General features: G+C 43.0%; 1 protein-coding gene across 1 annotated transcript in view; it reads left to right on the top strand.

Annotated features, from left to right (window-relative positions):
* The window catches only part of LOC134948917 (vascular endothelial growth factor receptor kdr-like), a 334,002-nt gene that overhangs the window by 194,315 nt on the left and 115,173 nt on the right, over window positions 1-24,514 (top strand). The window contains exons 10-12 of the mRNA XM_063937198.1: window positions 2,725-2,875; window positions 6,383-6,503; window positions 14,873-14,984. Coding sequence (XP_063793268.1) covers window positions 2,725-2,875; window positions 6,383-6,503; window positions 14,873-14,984 — 384 coding nt within the window. The remainder of the gene's footprint in view (window positions 1-2,724; window positions 2,876-6,382; window positions 6,504-14,872; window positions 14,985-24,514) is intronic.

The following is a 24,514-nucleotide window of genomic DNA, read 5'->3' as shown; positions in this document are numbered from 1 at the left end:
GCACACCCCTTAATGTGCTGTGCGCAGAATGTGCACACTGTTCCAAATTAAAATATAGGGGGTAGGAGCACCAACATGAGGACTGCTATAGGTGAGGGGTGATGGTGCTGGGAAAGGGGTGTAGGGTCAGAGGCAGAACCAGCAGCGGTGCTAGGAGGTTACCAGACAAAATCTTGCCTAGGGCATTAGATTAGTTAGGGCCGGCTCTGCTAATACCACACTGATCTCTTCCTCATGCCTCTAGCTGCCCCTCACTTATCTCTTGCAGTGCATTCTCTTATACTGCTCAGAGAGGAAGGACTCAAGCCCCCTCTTAGCATGACTGATTGACAAGCCATTATAAACAGCTTTTCTGTTGCTGATCACACTAACTCTGATTAATGTATGTTTGGTGTGCTCAGACAGCACTTTGAGGAGACTGTGTGGCAGTCAGATTAGCTTCATGCATGATACTAGTCTACATTGAACATTTAGACATGCATAACAGGGACAAAAGAAGTCCTGCCCCTATTCACTTAAACCCTGTTTAGAACATCCCCAAAATTCTGCAGTTTTCGTAGAACTCTTTCCCTTTTGAAGCTCAAATCTGACTGCTGGGAGGTATGGTGGTATGGAAGTGGTGGGGTTCTGAACATCAGAACCTCCCTCCTCTACCATAGCACTAACTGTACCCTAGTGTGTGTTTGTGCAACTGTAAAAAGTAAATTAAATTGTAAGGTTCAGTGGGGCAGGAATGTATGGAAATTAATAAACATTGCTTTAGTGCTTTTGTTGGTGCTGTATAAATAAAATAATAATTTCAAGTAATGTATGTTATGGCCACTTATGGTGGGTGAGGGGGAGTTTCAGGCAGTCATAACACGACATGCAAGAGCCCAAGTGATGTGATAGCTGGTAATAGAGAGTATATAGTAATTGCTATAATCATGTTTCACTCACTGGACACTGTAGTGTACAGGTCTGTGTGTTTTATAGGAATTTTTTTTTCCATTTGGCTAAAATGGGTCATAAAAGGTGAAAGAAGAACAGAAGCATTGGTCAAGTGTTGACCAATGCTTTTGGGGAGTCTTTTATTTAAAGTTTATCTTAATACTCTATGTAATATGGAAATAGATTGATTTTATCTGATTACAGTGATGTAATAAGATTGGATTGCAATGTGTCATCAGCATAACTGATATATTTAGACAGTGTTAGACAACCTCCCACATTACTGCTACTGCTCTATCTCTCATGCTGCTCACCCAGTCAGTGATAAGATTGCCCATCCCAGATGTTATCACACATATACAGTAAGTAGAATACATAGCCAGTGTCAGTTATCCAATATGTTTCAACATCTTGAGACTGGTACAAACCAAGGGTAGATGCTAAAGCCAAGTAACAACAACATGTGATTTGTATTATTTCTGGAGTTTCACAGTTTCCTTAATGAATTATCTGCTCCTGAGCACTCAAGACAATGAGTGAAATGTTACACTTCCTGCACAAAGTTCTTCATTGAAATCTGCTGTTTTCTTAATTGCTTCAAGTAGTGTGTTAATCGGAAGCCTTTCCCCCTGATAACTATCAGCTGGCTTTATATCCTACCACAACTGCTTCTCATTCCTGAAGTTGTTGCCAAAACATTAATCCCAAAGCTCCTGCTTCCTTCTCACATCCCCATTTATGGAGTTAGTCTTGATTATGATATATTATTACAGGATTTCCCCCAATGGAGCGTCTGTTTTTGTCATGACAATTAACGAGGCAAGTCACACTACAGAACATTACCTTGATTCAAGGCAAACCCACGTATCCTGGAAGTATAGTTCAAAAGACATGCAGAAACTCTATCATCTCATTATCTTAACTTACATACTGTACAGTTCATAAGAATGCTATAATAAAGTCAGTTTGCACACTCTGGTAGAACAAATTAATGGGTCCACACATTGATATAGTGTAATAAATAAAATAGCTGTTTACTAGTGATAATAATAATAATAAGATTGTATTGCAAAGTGTGTCGGCATCATAACTGATATATTTAGATAATGTTAGAAAACTGCTGCATTACTGCTGGTACTCTATCTCTCATGCTGCTCTCCCAGGCAGTGATAAAAGATTGCCCATCCCAGATGTTATCATACTATACATAAGTAAAATACATAGCCAGCATTGGTAAACCATTATTTTTCACAAAGCATTGACATCAGGTCGCTATGGTTGCAACAGAAATGCAGAAAGTGATATTGGCATAAAACTACACTTTATCAAAGGGCAGGAGTGAAAGCTTACAATAAACTGGGTCTAAGTAGCTTATTAAAATAAATAGTGTAGAATATTTAATTAATTTGTTATAGACCCCCAAATATTTGTATGGCCATCTGGCTTAATTGTGAGCCAAACCGTGAGAGTCTGCTAAGCATACATGAAGTTACAACTATATTCTGCAGCTGGCAGAACATTAGGATACTGAGGACTATCAGTAGCAGAACAGGATTATGGATAGTAAACGTCTTTATTTTTCTGACTTCCTTCTGACTTTCATTTCTCCCACCATAGCCGTTCTATCAACCACTGTGCATTTTTACTACTATTTATTATGACTCAGATCAGATCTACTTTGGATTATACAGGTTATTGCATTACATACAAGCTCAAGTAGTTTATGCAACCATTAGGCCAGCTAGGATTGATTTATATCTATGTGACCATGTCCTGTGTTTGCCCATTTTCCAGTTAAGCCTATCATCTACGAGAAGGAGACAGACTTCCACAGAGTGCAACCAGTACTGCTTGGAGAGAGTCAGCGCTTCCAGTGCACAGCCTATGGAAACCCTCCTCCCACAATCACCTGGCACTGGCAGTCATGTCCACACACACAAACAACGTAAGTAATATCTCCTGAGTCCCCACAGATGTTTGCAAATACCTCATATAGAAAAGGTGGGTGGGAGAGAAATACCAGACAGGATCATTCAAGTTAAAATATCCCTATACAAACAGAAATTGTTCCCCTCATTTCCTCTTTCATGCTGCTTGTAATCACAAAGCCCATGGGGAAACTTTTCCAACCTTGATTATAAGTAATAACTATATTATGACGTAATCACCTATTAGCATGCATAATCCAACGAGAGGGTCACAATCTGGCTATTATCAATTAAACTGCTTTGTTATTTGCAAAGTACACAGTACTGAATAGAGGAACCTCCATATAGTGGCTGGAGAAAAGCCAACATATGACATAGACTAACGGGCTCTGCGCAAAGCAATATACTCTATATGGATTAAATATGGCAATATTTTGCATAACAGAACGTGTACATGCGATTGGAGACTTTCCATCCATGTGGTAGCAGCTCACAGTAATCAATAACTCTTGAGGATATATGCAGCAAAAATGTGCTGTGATTACCCACCTCAATCACCTTTCCTTTGTTTCACATTTTTTTTAATGTTGTTTTAAACAACTAAAAAGAAATTTTACAAACTGAGAAAAAACAACAACAAAGACCTTCAAATGAAAGACTGGATATTTCACCCGCTCTAAACTAGAGATGAGCGGGTTCGGATTTACTCAGTTCTTAACGCCAGAATTATCGCAAGTTCTTTTTTTCTGGATTTTTCTTATTGGCTAACCAAAACACGTGACGTCCGTGAGCCAATAAGGAGATTCGGGTAAATCCGAGAAAACCGAACCCGCTCATCTCTACTCTAAACTAGTGTTAATGTACAAAGGTCTACTACTATGCCTTTATCTACTTTGTATCTTTCTCTTTCTATGCCTTGATCCTGTACATTTAAAGTGTACTAATATGTTCAGAATAAATATGTGCAGCAGAGGTGCAGTTGAAACCGGAGGGACAGTGAAGACCATATATCTTGTGTGTTAGCATAGGGTTATGCTTGTGGACAGAATAGTCTTATCTCTTTCACACAGAAGTCATACAAGGATTTCTGCGTGATATGACGCATGGATTTATTTCCTGCACTTGCCTGGTTTCCTCTCTTCTTCTCTCTGCCTCTCTTCAGTCCAGAAGGAGAGTCAGATTGTGCCTATTGTTCTTCCCAGCCAAATGCTGATTTACTTTGTTTCCTCTCAAATCCCTGACTTGCACTTACAAATCCTGAATGTCGGACCAACTATTGGTCTCTTTCCGACTGTAAGCCTCCAAGAGAACATGCTAATTGTCCCAGAGTGCAAATGAAATTATCAAAGACCCTTGATGAGAAACTGTCTCGCCCATCTAATGTTGTCTTATACTCAGGAAAACGCAATCACGGACATGATAGGTTGGAATGAAACATAAAACCCATTGTCTGCTGGACATGAATAGATCATACATGTGTAGCAAGCCGGTCATTTATTATTGAACACATCATAGTTACAGTAAAAGCTTTAAGATGTGAAAATATTTTCATTTTTTACAAATATATTGTCCACAGGGGCCAATCAATTTGATCATAGCTCATTCATCTCAAAGTTTGAGCCATGTATCCTTTCATCAATTTAACTGACATTTTCCTGCAATGCAATACATTCCCAAATTATTGAAAATAGATTTAAAAAAACTATAGTGACCAAAGGATGTAACAGGATTGTATACAGCGCCGACATCCCTATGGGTGTGAGTGCCATAGATGTGTGCACATGTAAAAGGGGCATGTGTTGTGAGTCACATAGCGTGGTCTCACGGCAACCCCCGCCTTTCTGCATGCGGGCTCAGAAGTGCCAGTCGGTCAGTCCGGCACTACTGTGAACTTTTATTTTTATTTTATTGTACATTAAATCGGTATAGTATACATATATCTTCCCACCCTCCTGCATAACCTCACTTCCCCCAATTTCATTATCTATTGATGGCACAACCATCTCCTCTAGCCCCCAAGTGAGCTGTCTTAGAAATATCCTTGATTCTTCACTCTCCTTCAAACAATTAATTCAGTACCTTTAGTAGTCCTTTCATTTCTATCTCAAAAATGTTTCAGGATCAGACCCTTTCTCATTCTGGATGCTACTAAGACCCTCATCCATTCACTGGTCATCTCCAGATTGGACTTCTGTAACCTCCTATCTGGCCTCCAAACTACCACTTCTCTCCACTCCAATCCATCCTCCATGCTGCTGCCCGGCTCATCTTCCTCTCCAAACATACTACGTCTGCCTCCCCTCTCCTACAAGTACTACATTGGCTCCCGTTCCTCTTCTGAACCCAATTCATGCTTCTCACAGAGACATTCCTGTCCCATTTACAGCTCAGACATCATCTCCCTTTACACTCCCTCCTTCCTTCTTTGCTCCACAAACGAATGCTGCCTCTTCTGCCAGCTAAGTACTTCCTCCCATTCCCGCCTCCAAGATTTTGCCTGTGCTACTCCCTATCTCTGGAATTCTCTCCCACTCCATATCAGGCTCCCCACCTCTCTATAAAACTTCAAATGAGCTCATAAGACCAACTTCTTCATCAAACGCAGCCATCTCTCACCCTAACCCTCTGTTCCATGCTCACTACCTACTCCATCTGTGTCTACCCTTTTTATATGTTCCTCCATGCTCCCAGTGATTTCTGTACTGCGCATATGGAAATCTGCAGGAAAATGGTCACTGTACCATTTTCCCTGTGATTTATGCAGCACTGGGGCTCTGCTGATGTTGTTTATAAAATAAATGGCTGAGTGAGCTTTTCCTTTATGTTCTACAGTATGACATACAGTAGTTTTTATAACTGAACTTGATCAATCTTAAATCCCTAGTTTGTAATACATGGTGCTTATGCAGCCTGTTTCCCATTCATTTAATACCAGTACTTTGTCTACTGTCCTAAATCCTTACGCTAAGCTCAGAGATGGCGATGCTATGCTCTAGCTTACACAGCAATTTCCTAAATATAAATACCATATTACAATCCTCCTAGTATATTACTCATCTGTGTTTTCATACACATGGAGCAATCAGCCAAATTGTGTTGACTGAAGTGCGAACACCGGCATTTATATAATGGGTGCAGTGTGTGCGGTGCACACGGGCCTCTGAGTCCAGAGGGGGCCCCCACCGCACACACTGCACCCATTTTTAAAAGACTCACCCCTCTGAAGTCCAGCGCCGGCATCCGCAGCACTATTAGAACTCCGTGAAAATGGCTCAGCGGCCATTTTCACCGAGTTCTGCGCATGCGCAGTAGAGAAATCTCAGGGAAAATGGCCACCGCACCATTTTCCCGGAGATCTGCGCAGTAGAGTCTGAGCCCTCTAGAGCTCAGACTCTACAGTGCTCTTGGCACAGAGGAGGGGGCCCGAACGGAGGAGGTTAAACACGGGCCTCCTCCTCTCTTAAAACGCCCCTGAGTGCGAATAAGGGTCTGCAGTCTCTAAATGCTCTCGTCTTCCCTGCAAGGTGTGATGTGGATCTCATGGTGGAAAAGATTCCTCTATCATCTCTGGAATTTGACATCACTGATGTACACACAAGGCCTGTTATTGAAAAAGTCAAAGTTACCCCTGAAGATAAAAATAAGGTAAGTTTACATACCGAAATTGTGTCTATTCTTACTTTATCCTATTTTCTGAATCATTTTACTCCTGTGTTCTGCTGCTGTGTAAACAAACACCATTCTTGACTTTAGAAATACATCACACATAGGGCCTAATTCAGCATGGATCGCTGAACTGCTGAAATCGCTACGGAGCAATTTTAGCACATCAGCGCATGCGCATATGCATGTATGCGCATGCACAAGGTCTTAAACTGCATTTTCTTCAGAACCTAGTTTAAGACCTAGAAGGGGGAGGGAATGGGGAGTCGATGTCGTGTTTTGTGGGCATCGCCGCTCCGCTTTAGGGGCATGATCCAGGCAATGTAGGCGTGTCCTGACCGTTGGATGGGCGGGCAGTTGTGGCTGCTTGACCTCGCACGCAGCTGCAATGATAAAAAAAGATGGCGGCCCATTAGCTGCCTTCACGTCTAGGCTGCGTAGGCAGGAGGCAACAGTAAACATGTGAGTGCACTCACATGTTTGTGGGGGGAGCAGGACCCAGCATGCGGGGCGGACTTGCACTGTTCTGGGCGTCGCCCCGCATGTTAGAGTAATGGGTTGTAGGTGTGTGATTTTTTTGCACATCTACAACCCATGCTGAATTAGGCCCATGGTCTTTTGCCAGATCAACCGTGTAAATCCAAACACATGCACAGTACAGTGTATAGTGTGTGCCCTACAGTAGAACTGTTAACCTAGGAGTCTCCTGCTGAATAACAATGCTGATAAATTGACCTGACGGTCCAGTAAAAGTCATCTCTTGTGCTCATATTTGCAAAACTTTTATCAATGTAAAAATCTAGTGATGAGAGCGGGAATGGTTTGATTTCCTGTGCATCCTATGACCAGGTGTTCTGCATGAGTTCCTCATGTGGGACAGGGACACTGTCACATTTTATCTAATCACCTATTTGTAGCTATCTTTTAGCATCTCTGTTTAACTTAGAGAAAAAGCCTTTGGGCCTAATTCATGTTTGTACATAATGGGCAATTATCATGCAACGTAGCAATTATTGGCAGACTGCGCATGACCTGCTATCACAAAGTGCATGTGCCAAGGCACCACTGCAATCTCGTAGGATTTAAGGAAAAGTAATTGACAGGAAGTGACCATTTGGAGGTGTTAACAGGGAGTTTACGGGAACTGGTTTAAAAACTAAAGCATGTCATGGCCATTTTGTTCAGGGGCATGTATGTGCCATCAGCTGCAAGCTCGTACGTGCTAAAACATGGCGCCTGCATCTGTACTGATGTGTCCAGACTGTGCAGCCATAGGCCTACCCTTAGTCTCAATGTTCTCCATATTCTTTATTTTGTCACTTGGCTATCAGCCTCCCATCCGCAGCCCTTGGATGGGGGGGGGGACAGCCTCGGGCTTCACCCCTGGCTCTTGGGTGGCTGGAGGGGGGGACCCCTTGATTTAAGGGGTCCACACTCCTCCAGGGTACCCCGGCCAGCGGTGACTAGTTGGGGATTTAATGCCACGGCCGCAGGGACCGGTATAAAAGTGTCCCCCGGCTGTGGCATTATCTCTCCAGCTAGTGGTGCCCGGTGCTGGTGTGAAAAATACGGGGGACCCCTGCGTCTTTTGTCCCTCGTATTTTTTGCACCAGGACCAGATGCAGAGCCCGGTGCTGGTTGTTAAAATATGGGGGATCCCCTGTCATTCTTTTCCCCGTATTTTTACAACCAGGACCGGTTTAAAGAGCCCGAGGCTGGTTATGCTTAGGAGGGGGGACCCCACACATTTTTTTTCTTGATTTTTAAGCCATTCCCACCCCTTACCACTGAAAAACATGCTCTGATCTCTCCATATTATTTTAGTCAGTAAAAAAAAAAAAATATTTTAAAAAATATATTAAATAATACTTGTGGCTCTTAATAGACAAACCAAGTAGATAATCCTTTCTAATATAAATAGATATGCTATTAGCAATAAAAAAACACAAAAAAACACGTTTTTAAAAAAAATTATTAGATCCCACTAGCAAAATGAGGCGGACTGAAATTGACGAAATGACTGTCGAAAAGCACTGTTGTCAAATCGACATTCTTCAATTGAATATACTTTTGTCGAAAAGCCGCATTTTTACCATTGCAGACATGTCGAATTTGACAATTGTCGAATTGCAAAAAGTCGAATCTGAAACAACCGTTTTTTTTTGTCGAAAAGTACTGTATTGCATTGTCGAATCATTTTTTTGTGTCGAAAATGCCCCGTTTTTCGACATTTGCGGCAATTCGACCGCAATTGCATATGGCCCTTATTGTTTCACTCATTATATTTCTACGTAAACCGTAAAGCCAACAGTGAGACTTGAAGGATATACATAGTAACAATGTATTACCCATCAAGTAAAAGAGTTGAGCACTTTGAAAAATCATCAAATATAATCAACTATTTACCTGAATAAATTGCATTGCTACATTCAGATAATTTACATTTGTAATCTACACAACATGCAAGTGATGATGGGAATAACATTTTAAATGTTACAGTGTATTTTTTTATAATCTTTGAAGTGCAACTTTCCATTAGTAACCTGTGATTTCTATTAACTAAACAGTTGCCTAAATCCTAATAATGAAACAATAGCAAAGAGAAATGAATTATATGAAAGTTATTTGAATACTCTGCTGTGCTTCACTTTGTCTTATTATGAAAGCCTGGTACAAAAATGTATAATACAGGGAAAACATACAATGATTACTGTGTGTGTGTTTTTATAGTATGATATATTGCAAGATATATACATATATCACACTTAAGTTTGTCTAGATGTCTCAGCCATAGACTCACATTTACTTTAATAGCTGCACAAACCTCGTTTTTTCTTTTAACTGATGGCTAGAATTAAAACTATTTAAGGCATGCCATATGCTATGTCTCTGAAATATCAGAGAGTTTCCATTTATCAGCACAAGGAGAATCAGTGCAAGAAAAAGACTGATGAACTATGAAGTCTTTAGTCATATGAGGAGTAAAGTTTAAAGTAATAAATAAGCATAATGCATAAAATATTGGACCACACGCTGCTAGACTGAAATCAGGAATGATGGGCCCTCACTACAAGTCAGTATCAGCCATTCCTTACAATTTCTGTACAATCTACAGTAGTTGGTTTACTTTAGTTATCTTATTGTAACATAGCTCCAGACCACAAATAAGACTTTTCAATTTACCAATTAGATGTGTATTATGTTTTCATCTTATCATATCATCTTATGCATTTGTTCTGTTATTCTGCTATGGGTCCTACTATAACATCATGCTATTGAGATAATGAGCTTGGAGAGCTGTTGGCTTTTGATATGTGGTGTACAGTCTACTAGATTTTGTAGGCCTCACATTCATTTTCTTTTTGTTTGGTCCTGCTGTTATTCTTTAAGAAATTGTCATATAAGGTTTACAGTCCCTGCACACACAATTACTAAAATAGAGTGGGACATTGTTTTACAGCCTGCATATAATACATTCAACTAAATATACTCTAAGTATGGAGCTGCATCAAGGTTTAAGCATATCCAACTTAGACTTCTTTCCATTTTAATTGTTCTTCTAAATATAAAGCTATTTTTTTCATCTTACACTGCAGTATTTCTGGAATAAAGTAACCTAACTGTGATAACAAAAATACTGTGAACAAACTGGTCCTAGAGAAGAGACAATGTGAGTGAAAGAAAAGAGTCCTTTTCATACCTAGGCAATCAGATCAGCTGTCCCCTCACTGGCTGTAGTGAGAAATGTTTTCTGATTGGACATTACAGAATTCATTAATTGTTGCTGATGCATTGCAACATCTGTCTCTCAACTCCACTCCCAATGGCCCCTTTCCCACTTGCCTTGTGTCACCACTGCCGGAAATCATATTGGGAAGAGGCAAGGAAAATTACTGCATGAAATAAACCTTTTCTTCAGCTGCCACCCAATTGCCATTTTAACGATCTCATGTTGTAGGCTGCAGGTGGAGTATAGGAAGACTAATGTAGTCCGCTGGCTGCCAGATGGATCCCGGGGGCTGATTTAGAGGTGGTCACAAAGGTGCCCACAGCTGCATCTATTGGTGGTTGCCCATCTGCGACTTTACGCAAATGCCATTACAAAGTCCTCCCCTAGTGTACATCCATGTGTCCAATTGTGTAAGGTCTGATCTGTCCACTTCGTGCACACAGTAATACTGATTAGTATGTCTTTAGATGTCATCATTGGTCACAGCATAGAAACTTGTACCAGCCCTGTGGCAGCTGCAGTTTTTTCCGTCTAAGTATGGCCTGCAATGTGATTGAGCTTTAGTGTATACAGCTACTTTCACGGGCATGCCCATAACACGCCCATAACACAGACCATCTCTGTACGTCTGCCCAGAAATGCCCACTGTATTTTCAAGTGACCCTGTGTGGACACACTTAGGATACATGCACAGTGACACAAAAAACACTCCACTACACCCGACATTGGTTGTGTGTACACCTCTGAGTCAAGCCCCAGGTCTCAAGATGCTCCAACAAGAGGTGGTGACCTTGCTCTTAAAATAGTTGCAGTATATTCCAAATTACACTTATGCCCAAAACTTGATAATCTCTCTACTATATTTGCAGTGACCATTGCATTCTCACTGAGTGAAATCCTGACCCAGTCATTTAATTACATTTTATTTGATGGAATAAACCTTTGTGCTCATGTCACTAGGTTTGGTGGCTATACCTGACTCCAAACTACTTTAATTGAATGCATAATTTTTAAGATTCCAAATGATCAAATAGAAAAGTTTTATATTAGATCAAAAAGCTAATGTTCTGAGAGACCAACATGACATAACTCAACTGGCTAGTAACAGTTGCATTATATTATAAAGCATATAATATCAAGGTTTTCTTTTCAGCATTGCAGTGAAGCATTGCCAATATCCTCTTTTGTAAACACACCTTTTACTTTGAACATTTTCGTAAGTTATAAAACAGCAAAATCCATCCTCTCCTCCCTAGTTTTCAGTGATGGCGTATATGGGAGCACCATCCTACGAGTAAGCTTCAGCAATGTTAACTTCCAACTACAGAAAGTGACAGAAACGAGAATATTAAACATATGGGAAGTTAACATTTCAGAAGCTAGCTTAGAAGATGGGACCTTCATAATTAAGTTTATAATTCTGTAATTTTAGGACTATTAGGAGTGCAGACCCCTGTGATTTGTTTTTCGACCACCCCCAATTGTTTTGGTTTTCGATTTCTATAAAAATATATAAAAACAGCTAAAATCATGTGATGTCGGCCTGCTTTGTTTCCACAGTGTTAGTATCCTCAATAAATGTACCAGTCGTTTAGAGTCAAATTGACCACCACACAGCTCACAATACTTTTTTCACCAGTTCTCACTGCAGTGAGCTGACTGACTAAACTGCGCAACAGAGAAGCTACACAAACACATGGCAGTTTAAAAGAATATAGCCAAACCAAGGGAGTAGCTATAATAGGAGCAAGGGGTGCGGCTGCTATGGGGATCAGCTACTTCAGGGCCCAGTCCTCCTGCTGCACCCAGTTATATTTGAATATATGCAAATTATTTGTAACTAAGCTATTAACCTACATAACTAAGTGCTTGGTGATTAGCATATAGTAAGAATTATAAAAAAATATATATATATATTTAAAAAAAATTATATAGTCTCACTATTACTAATAGTGTATGGTATAAAGTGGTATCTAAGAACGCTATGAATCACAAATAAATCAGCCTATTAATATGGTTGTATTTAAACAGCTAGCTGTATGAGGCTCACCCCTGTCCCCAGGGCTGGTGGCTGTGACTGTGTGTTAGGGGGGACTACTGCCCTCATTGCTGCTATTGGTGAGCACCTGCTCCATGCTAAATAAAGCACAGTGGGGTAAAAGAATGTTTTCATTAATCAAGAATAGCCTAAAAGTAAAAGCCTACTAAAAAATATAATACAGTATATTACCAGAAGAGTTTTCCATACAGCAAATCACAGGGCTTATGTCAGTGCATGTGACTGCTTTTGAAGTAAAGACTAGTAGAACAGAAGATCACCATTAACTTACTCCAAACCACAAATCACATACCCGAGGCCAGTACAGGTCAGTGGAGGTGGAGTATTTAGTAAAAGTTAAAGCAATAATTACTATAAAGAAATATAATTCAGAAACAGTACAAGTTATTAAAATCCAAGCTTACAAATGTGAGTTTTCAAATGAAAACTGAATCCAAACAACAAATCACAGTTCTCATGCTAGTACAGGTGATTGATGCCAGAGTAAATTCTAGTAGAGAACTAGAAAACCATCACACTTACTCCAAACAGGAAATCACAGGCCCTAGGCCAGTACAAGTGATTTGAGGTGGATTATTTAGTGGAAGGTAAGAATTTATTACCGAGTACAAGTAAATCAGAAACATTGAACAAGTTATTCAAATCCAACATTCCAAATGTGAATTTTTAAATACAAACTGAATCCAAACAGCAAATCACATGCCCTTAGCCAATACAAGTAAATGGAGACAGACTAAAAGCAAGGTGGGCAAAGTCTATAATGAAACATGGTGCATAATGGAATTATCCTTGGGCCCTTCCACCCACCGTTATGTTGTATATTAAAAAGTACATGCACAGTTTAACAAATCAAGCTTTCAGCAACAGGGACTGTCACTTTTGTGGCTGAAGTGCTTGGTTTGTTGGGGCTCACACAAAGTCAAACATTTTGGTGGTTTGGTTAAATCAAACTACCAGTGAGCTTAAGTCTAACATTGATAATCATCCTCGAAGTTGAAGATTTTATCATCCTCATCATCACCCTTATCATTCTATTTAATATCATTATCGCAAAATATTCGCTCATTCCGACTGGAATCCACCATCTACAGTTTCTATTTGTAATTGGCAGCAAAGGTATTCCTATGAATTTGTAGTTAATTTTGCTGAGTTTTTCCACATTTATTTGGAAGTAGCCTTTGATGCTGATGGCTCACAAGGCTCTCAGGTGTGCTAAACACTCTTTCGCAGAGTGTGTACCTAGCTTTAGTGTTTGTTTTGTGCACTGATGGGCCTGTTTTAGAGGTGACACATCTAGACCCAGAGCAAGATGGTGGTGCATATGAAGTTACAGAATTTTTCTGACCGTATGACCATGGCTTTCGCAATAAGCATTTTAGTGCATGAAAGAGCAATAGTTGCACCACAACTCACAAATAAAAGCCATGGTCAGAGCCTTCCCTTGAACTGCATGTGGTGTATGGCAGTGGTTCTCAAACTATGTGCCGTGGCACCATGGAGTGCCTCAGGGCACATGCAGGGGTGCATGGATTGGTGGTAAGTATACTTGCCTTTCTCCTATCGGGATTCCTACCATCGGGATGCCGCTGTCGGTCTGTTGGCCACTGGCATCACAAACACCGGCATTTCATACCCAATGCTTGTACTTTGCTACTTAATACACCATCCAATTCTGCAATAAACTTACTGTACAGTACTTCACCAATGGATACCCCTTATTATTTTTAATTTCACTGTGGGGAAAAAAGAACTGTTATTGAGGAGGGCTGCCACCCTGTTTTTGTAATTGTAGGTGTGAAAATATACTATTTTCTATATAGGTCCACTGCCCTCTATTATATAGAAATGTATTAAGGAGAACCTTGTAAAATGACATCAGTTATAATTTTGTATGGACAATCAGTGAATACACAACTGTTTTTCTAATCTAAATATAATGTGGTGATATGGGGTAATTAGCTGGTGAGGGTTTTATTGGTGCAGTGTCTAAATGCTTAATCAGGATCCAATCACAGCTTTTCCAGGTAAATAAATTAAATATTACTTTATTGGCAGCGAAATAGCTGAAACAAAACAACAAACAGCCTAGCCCCCATTCATGGCACTACCTCACTGCTTGGCCCCTACTCAATAGGGCAGTTTGCCTGCATCACAGGGTTACAGAATCTCACAGTCTTTGCCTGCTACCTGTCTTTGCCTGTAACCTACCTTGCTATACTGGCTGCCACAACTTCCCAAGTGCAGTGTCAGAGGTTTAGGAATCTCTCTATATCCTCCAGGTCTGACCCTGGCCACCCAGCCTTTTCCACTCTGTGCTGTCTGACTATGACCACCAGCAGCCCCTAGGTCACTGGGTGTGCTCACACACCCCTTTTTTTCTCTGTGTGTGTCAGATCCTTCCAGCCACACATATTATCACCTGTCGATACTGCCACACAGTTTAACCATGAGAGCTCAGTGTTGATTCTACAGCTTCAGATAATTAAAATTAAATTTGCAATAATTTACATATATGCTAATCATTACTTTGTGTCAGTAAATAGTGCATATTATCTTTTGCAGGTTGTGAGTGCACTGATTACTTCTCCTAATAGCAATCAGTCTGGGATCTTCTTCTGCAAAGCTTCTAACGATCAAGGGATGGATGAAAGAATTATGCACTTCATCTTGTCGGGTAACTATACTGATATAGTTATTTTTATAAATAGTTACTAACAAAACTATTGCTTTGTGCATAGAGTCAGTTGAAAAAAGTTAAGATAAAAACTACAGAGCTAGCTTACTGCCTCTTACAGTTTGATGTTTTACTGCTTTGCTTATGTACCCAGTCTATATGTTCAGTGTCAACATTATTATGCTCTCCAAAAAGTTGTGCTGTGTCACATGTATTCTGCAAAATATATAAGGCACCTGGGGAAATGGTAGAGGAAGCACTAAAATACATGTGAAGACAACACATCGGGACTGATGCAGAGTTGAAAGCAAATCGACTGTATACACTTGTGCATTGTGTGTATATAAAAAAGTGTATATTCTCTCTTGGCTGAGTTATACGCATCTTTGTAGTATGCCCACCCCTATGCATATGCTTGGTTTACTACTCATCTTCATCACCTGGGAACACTTGCCTTACAAGCCTTGACTTGGTGAAAGAGAATAATTTCTAAGCCAGCGTATTCACACTTACGTCTAACTCTGCATAACGTTTACAGCCCAGTAACGCCTCAGCAGCAAGTGTAGATGCACTGTAGTGTGTATGTCTCTGAATCAGCCACACTTGCATACTCTTTCAGAGGGTTACCACCTGCACACTGAGGCAATGCTACCTATTGAATTTGGCGAGCTGCTAATGTTTGTAGGTGATCTATCCTACTAGGTAAATTGCAGAGTATGTATAACACAGCGCTCAGCCCCTGATATCTGACCGTAAAGGATGTCAGTGTTGACCTTGTATATGCAGTCTTGATTTTAATATGTCACAGGTGTGAATCATAAATTTCATTGATTTGTGTCAAACATATAAGTCACAAATTGAGGTATTACTTGAATTTTTAATTAGGAGTCACAGTGCTCCTCCCAGACAATTTGTTATTACTTTAAGTTATCCTTAAACTACTAAGAGTTAATTCTGGCCATGCAAATTGCGTGAATTTTTCTCCTGTAAAATGACTTTAATAGTCTCTGATCACTATCATAGTCCCGCAAAGTTAGTGCACCCAAATGATCCAATTTAACGAAGTATAGTTTAAAATGCTGATCGCAAAATGTACTTTTCTCTGACGTCCTAGTGGATGCTGGGAACTCCGTAAGGACCATGGGAATAGCGGCTCCGCAGGAGACTGGGCACAAAAGTAAAGCTTTAGGACTACCTGGTGTGCACCGGCTCCTCCCCCCATGACCCCCCTCCAAGCCCCAGTTAGATTTTTGTGCCCGGCCGAGAAGGGTGCACACTAGGGGCTCTCCTGAGCTTCTTAGTGAAAGTTTAGTTTTAGGTTTTTTATTTTCAGTGAGACCTGCTGGCAACAGGCTCACTGCATCGAGGGACTAAGGGGAGAAGAAGCGAACTCACCTGCGTGCAGAGTGGATTGGGCTTCTTAGGCTACTGGACACCATTAGCTCCAGAGGGACCGAACACAGGCCCAGCCTCGGAGCTCGGTCCCAGAGCCGCGCCGCCGGCCCCCTTACAGAGCCAGAAGCAAGAAGAGGTCCGGAAAAATCGGCGGCAGAAGACATCCTGTCTTCACCAAGGTAGCGCACAGCACTGCAGCTGTGCGCCGTTGCTCCTCAGCACACTTCACACTTCGGTCACTGAGGGTGCAGGGCGCTAGGGGGGGGCGCCCTGAGCAGCAATAAAAACACCTTGGCTGGCGAAAATACATCACATATAGCCCCCAGGGCTATATGGATGAATTTTAACCCCTGCCAGATTCCACAGAAAAACGGGAGAAAAGGCCGCCGAGAAGGGGGCGGAGCCTATCTCCTCAGCACACTGGCGCCATTTTCTCTCACAGCTCTGTTGGAGGGAAGCTCCCTGGCTCTCCCCTGCAGTTACTACACTACAGAAAGGGGTTAAAAAAGAGAGGGGGGCACTAATTAGGCGCAGTATAACAATACAGCAGCTATAAGGGGAAAAACACTTATATAAGGTTATCCCTGTATATATATATAGCGCTCTGGTGTGTGCTGGCATACTCTCCCTCTGTCTCCCCAAAGGGCTAGTGGGGTCCTGTCCTCTATCAGAGCATTCCCTGTGTGTGTGCTGTGTGTCGGTACGTTGTGTCGACATGTATGAGGAGGAAAATGAGGTGGAGGCGGAGCAATTGCCTGTAACAGAGATGTCACCCCCTAGGGAGTCGACACCTGAGTGGATGAGCTTATGGAAGGAATTATGTGACAGTGTCAGCTCTTTACAAAAGATTGATGACATGAGACAGCCGGCGACTCAGCCTGTGCCTGTCCAGGTGTCTCAAAAGCCATCTGGGGCTCTAAAACGCCCGTTACCGCAGATGGCAGATACAGACGCCGACACGGATACTGACTCCAGTGTCGATGATTAAGAGACGAATGTGACTTCCAATAGGGCCACACGTTACATGATTGAGGCTATGGAAAATGTTTTTACACATTTCTGATAATACCAGTACCACTAAAAAGGGTATTAGGTTGGGTGAGAAAAAACTGCCTGTAGTTTTTCCTGCATCTGAGGAATTAAATGAAGTGTGTGATGATGCGTGGGTTTCCCCCGATAAAAACTGTTAATTCCTAAAAAGTTATTAGCATCATACCCCTTCCCGCCAGAGGATAGGGCACGTTGGGAAACACCCCTTAGGGTGAATAAAGCGCTCACACACTTGTCTAAACAGGTGGCACTACCGTCCCCGGATACGGCCGCCCTTAAGGAACCTGCTGACAGAAAGCAGTAAAATATCCTAAAATGTATATACACTCACACGGGTGTGTTACTGCGACCAGCAATCGCCTCAGCCTGGATGTGCAGTGCTGGGGTGGCTTGGTCGGATTCCCTGACTGACAATATTGATACCCTAGATAGGGACAGTATATTACTAACTATAGAGCATTTAAAAGATGCATTTCTATATATGCGTGATGCACAGAGGGATATTTGCCGACTGGCATCAAGAGTAAGTGCGCTGTCCATTTCTGCCAGAAGAGGGTTATGGACAAGACAGTGGTCAGGTGATGATGATTCCAAAAGGCATATGGAAGTATCGCCTTATAAAAGGGAGGAGTTATTTGGGGTAGGTCTAACAGACCTGGTGGCCACTGGAAAATCCAAATTTTTACCCCAGGTAGCTTCTCAACCTAAGAAGACGCCGTATTATCAGGCGCAGTCCTTTCGGCCCCATAAGGGCAAGCGGGCAAAAGGCGCCTCATTTCTGCCCCGTGGCAGAGGGAGAGGAAAAAGGCTGCAGCAAACAGCCAATTCCCAGGAACAAAAGCCCTCTCCTGCCTCCGCAAAGTCCTTAGCATGACGCTGGGGCTTTACAAGCGGTCTCAGGCACGGTGGGGGCCCGTCTCAAGAAATTCGAGACGTCTCCCCCTCGCCGTTTCATAAAGTCTGCTTTACCGACGTCTCCCTCAGACAGGGAGACAGTATTGCAAGCCATTCACAGGCTGTATTCCCAGCAGGTGATAATCAAGGTACCCCTCCTGCAACAGGGAAAGGGGTACTATTCCACACTATTTGTGGTACCGAAGCCGGACGGCTCGGTGAGACCATTTTTAAATCTAAAATCCTTGAACACTTACATACAAAGGTTCAAATTCAAGATGGAGTCACTCAGAGCAGTGATTGCAAACCTGGAAGAAGGGGACTATATGGTCTCTCTGGACATCAAAGATGCTTACCTACATGTCCAAATTTACCCTTCTCCAAGGGTACCTCAGGTTTGTGGTACAGAACTGTCACTATCAGTTTCAGACGCTGCCGATTGGATTGTCCACGGCACCCCGGGTCTTTACCAAGGTAATGGCCGAAATGATGATACTCCTTCGAAAGAAGGGAGTTTTAGTTATCCCTTACTTGGACGATCTCCTGATAAGGGCAAGATCCAGGGAACAGTTGGAAGTCGGGGTAGCACTATCTCAGATAGTGCTGCGGCAGCACGGTTGGATTCTCAATATTCCAAAATCGCAGCTGATCCCGACGACACGCTTTCTATTCCTAGGGATGATCCTGGACACAGTCCGGAAAAAGGTGTTTTCTCCCGGGGAGAAAGCCAGGGAGTTATCCGAACTAGTCAGAAACCTCCTAAAACCAGGCCAAGTGTCAGTGCATCAGTGCACAAGGGTCCTGGGAAAAATGGTGGCTTCCTACGAAGAAATTCCATTCGGCAGATTCCACGCAAGAACTTTCCAGTGGGACCTGCTGGACAAATGGTCCAGATCGCATCTTCAGATGCATCAGCGGATAACCCTGTCACCAAAGACAAGGGTGTCTCTCCTGTGGTGGTTGCAGAGTGCTCATCTTCTAGAGGGCCGCAGATTCGGCATTCAGGACTGGGTCCTGGTGACCACGGATGCCAGCCTGAGAGGCTGGGGAGCAGTCACACAGGGAAAAAAATTTCCAGGGCTTGTGGTCAAGCCTGGAGACATCACTTCACATAAATATTTTGGAGCTAAGGGCCATTTACAATGCCCTAAGCCAAGCAAGACCTCTGCTTCAAGGTCAGCCGGTGCTGATCCAGTCGGACAATATCACGGCAGTCGCCCATGTAAACAGACAGGGCGGCACAAGAAGCAGGAGGGCAATGGCAGAAGCTGCAAGGATTTTTCACTGGGCGGAAAATCATGTGATAGCACTGTCAGCAGTGTTCATTCCGGGAGTGGACAACTGGGAAGCAGACTTCCTCAGCAGGCACGACCTCCACCCAGGAGAGTGGGAACTTCACCCAGAAGTCTTCCACATGATTGTAAACCATTGGGAAAAACCAAAGGTGGACATGATGGCGTCCCGCCTAAACAAAAAATTGGACAGGTATTGCGCCAGGTCAAGGGACCCTCAGGCAATAGCTGTGGACGCTCTGGTAACACCGTGGGTGTACCAGTCAGTGTATGTGTTCCCTCCTCTTCCTCTCATACCAAAAGTACTGAGAATTATAAGACGGAGGGGAGTAAGAACTATACTCGTGGCTCCGGATTGGCCAAGAAGGACTTGGTACCCGGAACTTCAAGAGATGCTCACGGAGGACCCGTGGCCTCTACCTCTAAGAAGGGACCTGCTCCAGCAAGGACCCTGTCTATTCCAAGATTTACCGCGGCTGCGTTTGACGACAGGGCGGTTGAACGCCGGATCCTGAAGGAAAAAGGCATTCCGGATGAAGTCATCCCTACCCTGGTCAAGCCAGGAAGGATGTAACCGCAAAGCATTATCACCTCATTTGGCGAAAATATGTTGCGTGGTGCGAGGCCAGTAAGGCCCCGATGGAGGAATTTCAACTAGGTCGATTCCTGCATTTCCTGTAAACAGGAGTGTCTATGGGCCTAAAATTGGGGTCCATTAAGGTTCAAATTTCGGCCCTGTCGATTTTCTTCCAGAAAGAACTGGCTTCAGTTCCTGAAGTTCAGACGTTTGTCAAGGGGGTACTGCATATACAGCCTCCTTTTGTGCCTCCAGTGGCACCTTGGGATCTCAATGTAGTTTTGGGGTTCCTAAAATCACATTGGTTTGAACCACTCACCACTGTGGACTTAAAATATCTCACATGGAAAGTGGTAATGCTGTTGGCCCTTGCTTCAGCCAGGCGTGTCTCAGAATTGGCGACTTTATCCTATAAAAGCCCTTACCTAATTTTTCATACGGACAGGGCAGAATTGAGTACTCGTCCTCAATTTCTCCCTAAGGTGGTTTCAGCGTTTCACTTGAACCAGCCTATTGTGGTACCTGCGGCTACTAGGGACTTGGAGGACTCCAAGTTGCTGGACGTAGTCAGGGCCCTGAAAATATATGTTTCCAGGACGGCTGGAGTCAGAAAATCTGACTCGCTGTTTATCCTGTATGCACCCAACAAGCTGGGTGCTCCTGCTTCTTAGCAGACTATTGCTCGTTGGATTTGTAGTACAATTCAGCTTGCACATTCTGTGGCAGGCCTGCCACAGCCAAAATCTGTAAAAGCCCATTTCACAAGGAAGGTGGGCTCATCTTGGGCGGCTGCCCGAGGGGTCTCGGCTTTACAACTTTGCCGAGCAGCTACTTGGTCAGGGGCAAACACGTTTGCTAAATTCTACAAATTTGATACCCTGGCTGAGGAGAACCTGGAGTTCTCTCATTCGGTGCTGCAGAGTCATCCGCACTCTCCCGCCCGTTTGGGAGCTTTGGTATAATCCCCATGGTCCTTACGGAGTTCCCAGCATCCACTAGGACGTCAGAGAAAATAAGAATTTACTTACCGATAATTCTATTTCTCGTAGTCCGTAGTGGATGCTGGGCGCCCATCCCAAGTGCGGATTGTCTGCAATACTTGTACATAGTTATTGTTACAAAAATCGGGTTATTATTGTTGTGAGCCATCTTTTCAGAGGCTCCTCTGTTATCATGCTGTTAACTGGGTTCAGATCACAGGTTGTACGGTGTGATTGGTGTGGCTGGTATGAGTCTTACCCGGGATTCAATATCCTTCCTTATTGTGTACGCTCGTCCGGGCACAGTGTCCTAACTGAGGCTTGGAGGGGGGTCATGGGGGGAGGAGCCGGTGCACACCAGGTAGTCCTAAAGCTTTACTTTTGTGCCCAGTCTCCTGCGGAGCCGCTATTCCCATGGTCCTTACGGAGTTCCCAGCATCCACTACGGACTACGAGAAATAGAATTATCGGTAAGTAAATTCTTATTATTAAAGGTGGTGTTTCGCCCTATACAGAGCCGTCCTTAGTACTGCTAACCACAGCAGAAACTTAAATATAAATAGAAAATGCAGGTATGCGGTGGGGGATATATGTTCTGGGGGTGCGGCGTCCCGTAACCCTCAGGTGCATATACTTACCCTTCTTCTTCTGATCGTCCTTGTCTTTCGTCCCCCGCTGTTCTTGCTTCTCCCTCCGTCTCGGTCCCCGGTCGGTGTAAACCTTCTGTGTGCAAGCCTGCTCAGCGATGTATGGACCTCCGGGATGACGAGACCACCGGCGGCTACGGCACTTCCGGGTACTGTTAGCCTGTTGTAGGCATTCAGTCCCCGGCGCGCTGCAGCACTGACGGCGGCTCCACTTCACTAGCCAGTGAAGGAGACTGTAGGAGCAGAAAGCGGTCAATGCTGTCAGCGGTTCTTTAAAGATAATATATGTTAGATCGTGTCTTGTTCCTCCAACGCGTTTCAGCCTTAATTGGCCTTCCTCTGGGAGCAGTGTATCGGTCAGATATCAGGGGCTGAGCGCTGTGTTATACACACTTGCATACTCTGTTTGGAAGCATCTAGTGGCAAGTCTCCCACTTAGACAGCCAATGATGTAGATAGTATGGCACTTAGCTCCTGTTTTCACCATGTTAATTCCAGATCATATCTGCCACAATGCCACTAATGGTATAGAACAGTATATGTTTACATGCTCTGTCAATGGTGCGTATTTATCAATTATTATTTGCGGGAAATCCCCAGAATATAGCCATTTTTGTGGGTACCCACAAATAATGAGTATCCCCCAAATGTATCTACAGGGGAACGCAGTAGATATCAGAAATATCTGCAACTACTATGGTGACTGATTACTTGCCGATATCTACCAAGCTCCGGAATGCAAAGCATATAGTGCATCCGGAAAGTATTCACAGCGTTTAACTTTTTCCACATTTTGTTATGTTACAGCCTTATTCCAAAATGGAATAAATTAATTTTTTCCCTCAAAATTCTCCACACAATACCCCATAATGTCAACATGAAAAAAGTTTTTTTTGAGATTTTTGCAAATTTTTTACAAATAAAAAATAAAAATCACATGTACATAAGTATTCACAGGCTTTGCTCAATACTTTGTTGATGCACCTTTGGCAGCAATTACAGCCTCAAGTCTTTTTGAATATGATGCCACGAGCTTGGCACACCTATCTTTGGGCAGTTTCGCCCATTTCTCTTTGCAGCACCTCTCAAGCGCCATCAGGTTGGAGGGGATGCGTCGGTACACAGCCATTTTCAGATCTCTCCAGAGATGTTCAATCAGATTCAAGTCTGGGCTCTGGCTGGGCCACTCAAGGACATTCACAGAGTTGTCCTGAAGCTACTCCTTTGATATCATGGCTGTGTGCTTAGGGTCGCTTTCCTTCTTAAAGATGAACCGTCGCCCCAGTCTGAGGTCAAGAGTACTCTGGAGCAGGTTTTCATCCAGGATGTCTCTGTACATTGCTGAATTCATCTTTCCCTCATTCCTGTCTAGTCTCCTAGTTCCTGACACTGAAAAACATCCCCACAGCATGATGCTGCCATCACTCTGTTTCACTATAGGGATGGTATTGGCCTGGTGATGAGCTGTGCCTGGTTTCCTCCAAACATGACGTCTGGCATTCGCGACAAAGAGTTCAATCTCTGTCTCATCAGACCTGAGAATTTTGTTTCTCATGTACTGAGAGCCCTTCAGGTGCATTTTGGCAAACTCTTGGTGGGCTGCCATGTACTTTTTACTAGGGAGTGGCTTCCATCTGGCCACTCTACCATACAGGCCTAATTGGTGGATTGCTGCAGAGACGGTTGTCGTTCTGGAAGGTTCTCCTCTATCCACAGAGGAATGCTGTAGCTCTGACAGAGTGAACATAGGGTTCTTGGTCACCTCTCTGACTTCCCCCGATGGATCAGTTTATACTCATACAAAAACAACATTACAGGTTACCTCCCAACTATCAAACTCCTTTAATTGTTATATGCATAATCACTTAATGTCACATTCAGGGCATAGCATCCCCCTGGAGTGGTGTCTAACACTTAGGAAGTGCTAGACTGCCCATTACCCACCTCGCTTTGGTTTCTACGAGCGCCAGTTAGACACAACAGAAGAAAACATACAGTAACATAACTACCAACTTTGCATCCTGTCAGGCAAAGAGGTCAGTGGGGAGCAGAGCTATAAATTGGCATTGTTAATCCTACAGTAAATTCATAAAGTTACGATGTATGTAACAGTTCTAATGGTGCCTGATATGGAGTTGAACATACGCAAATTTGTAGTGTATGCTGTATTATCAGTCTTCACTGAGTAGTTTGCAGAGGTGGGGAAATGGAGCTTATTCCACACGCCAGATGACTTAACCGGGTGAAGGTTTATTATCCAGGAACAGAAAATACAGGATTAATAGCAGGTACAAGTTAACTGGATTTCAGTTGCAGCCAGAAGTGTGTAGGTTATGCTGGACATTGTGGTGCGCTAGGTATGCACTCACTGTATATGGCAATTAACAGCGGTAGCAGTAGGATTTATTAATGGTATATGTTGCAGTGGTAGCACAGTGAACTTTGGGGTTTCTATGGTCCTCCTACACAGGGAGTTACTGAGGGGCACATCAGTTATGTCTCAGGATGGCGAAGAAAGACATGCAGTATAGCAGCACAGCATGCTCAAAAGCTGATGTCGTGATCGCTTTAACATATTGGTTTCATGCGCGTAGGTAGACTTTCAAAATTCTGCCACTTATGATTGTCTGAACCTGGAAGCACAGGAAGGGTAACTCTAACTTAGGTAGAATGCATAAAAGTATGCCGCCATCTG

The sequence above is a fragment of the Pseudophryne corroboree genome, chromosome 8 (genome assembly GCF_028390025.1).
Source record: "Pseudophryne corroboree isolate aPseCor3 chromosome 8, aPseCor3.hap2, whole genome shotgun sequence".
Lineage (NCBI taxonomy): Eukaryota > Metazoa > Chordata > Amphibia > Anura > Myobatrachidae > Pseudophryne > Pseudophryne corroboree.
Note: the sequence above shows the minus strand (reverse complement) of the source record. Positions and strands in the feature narration are given on the sequence as shown.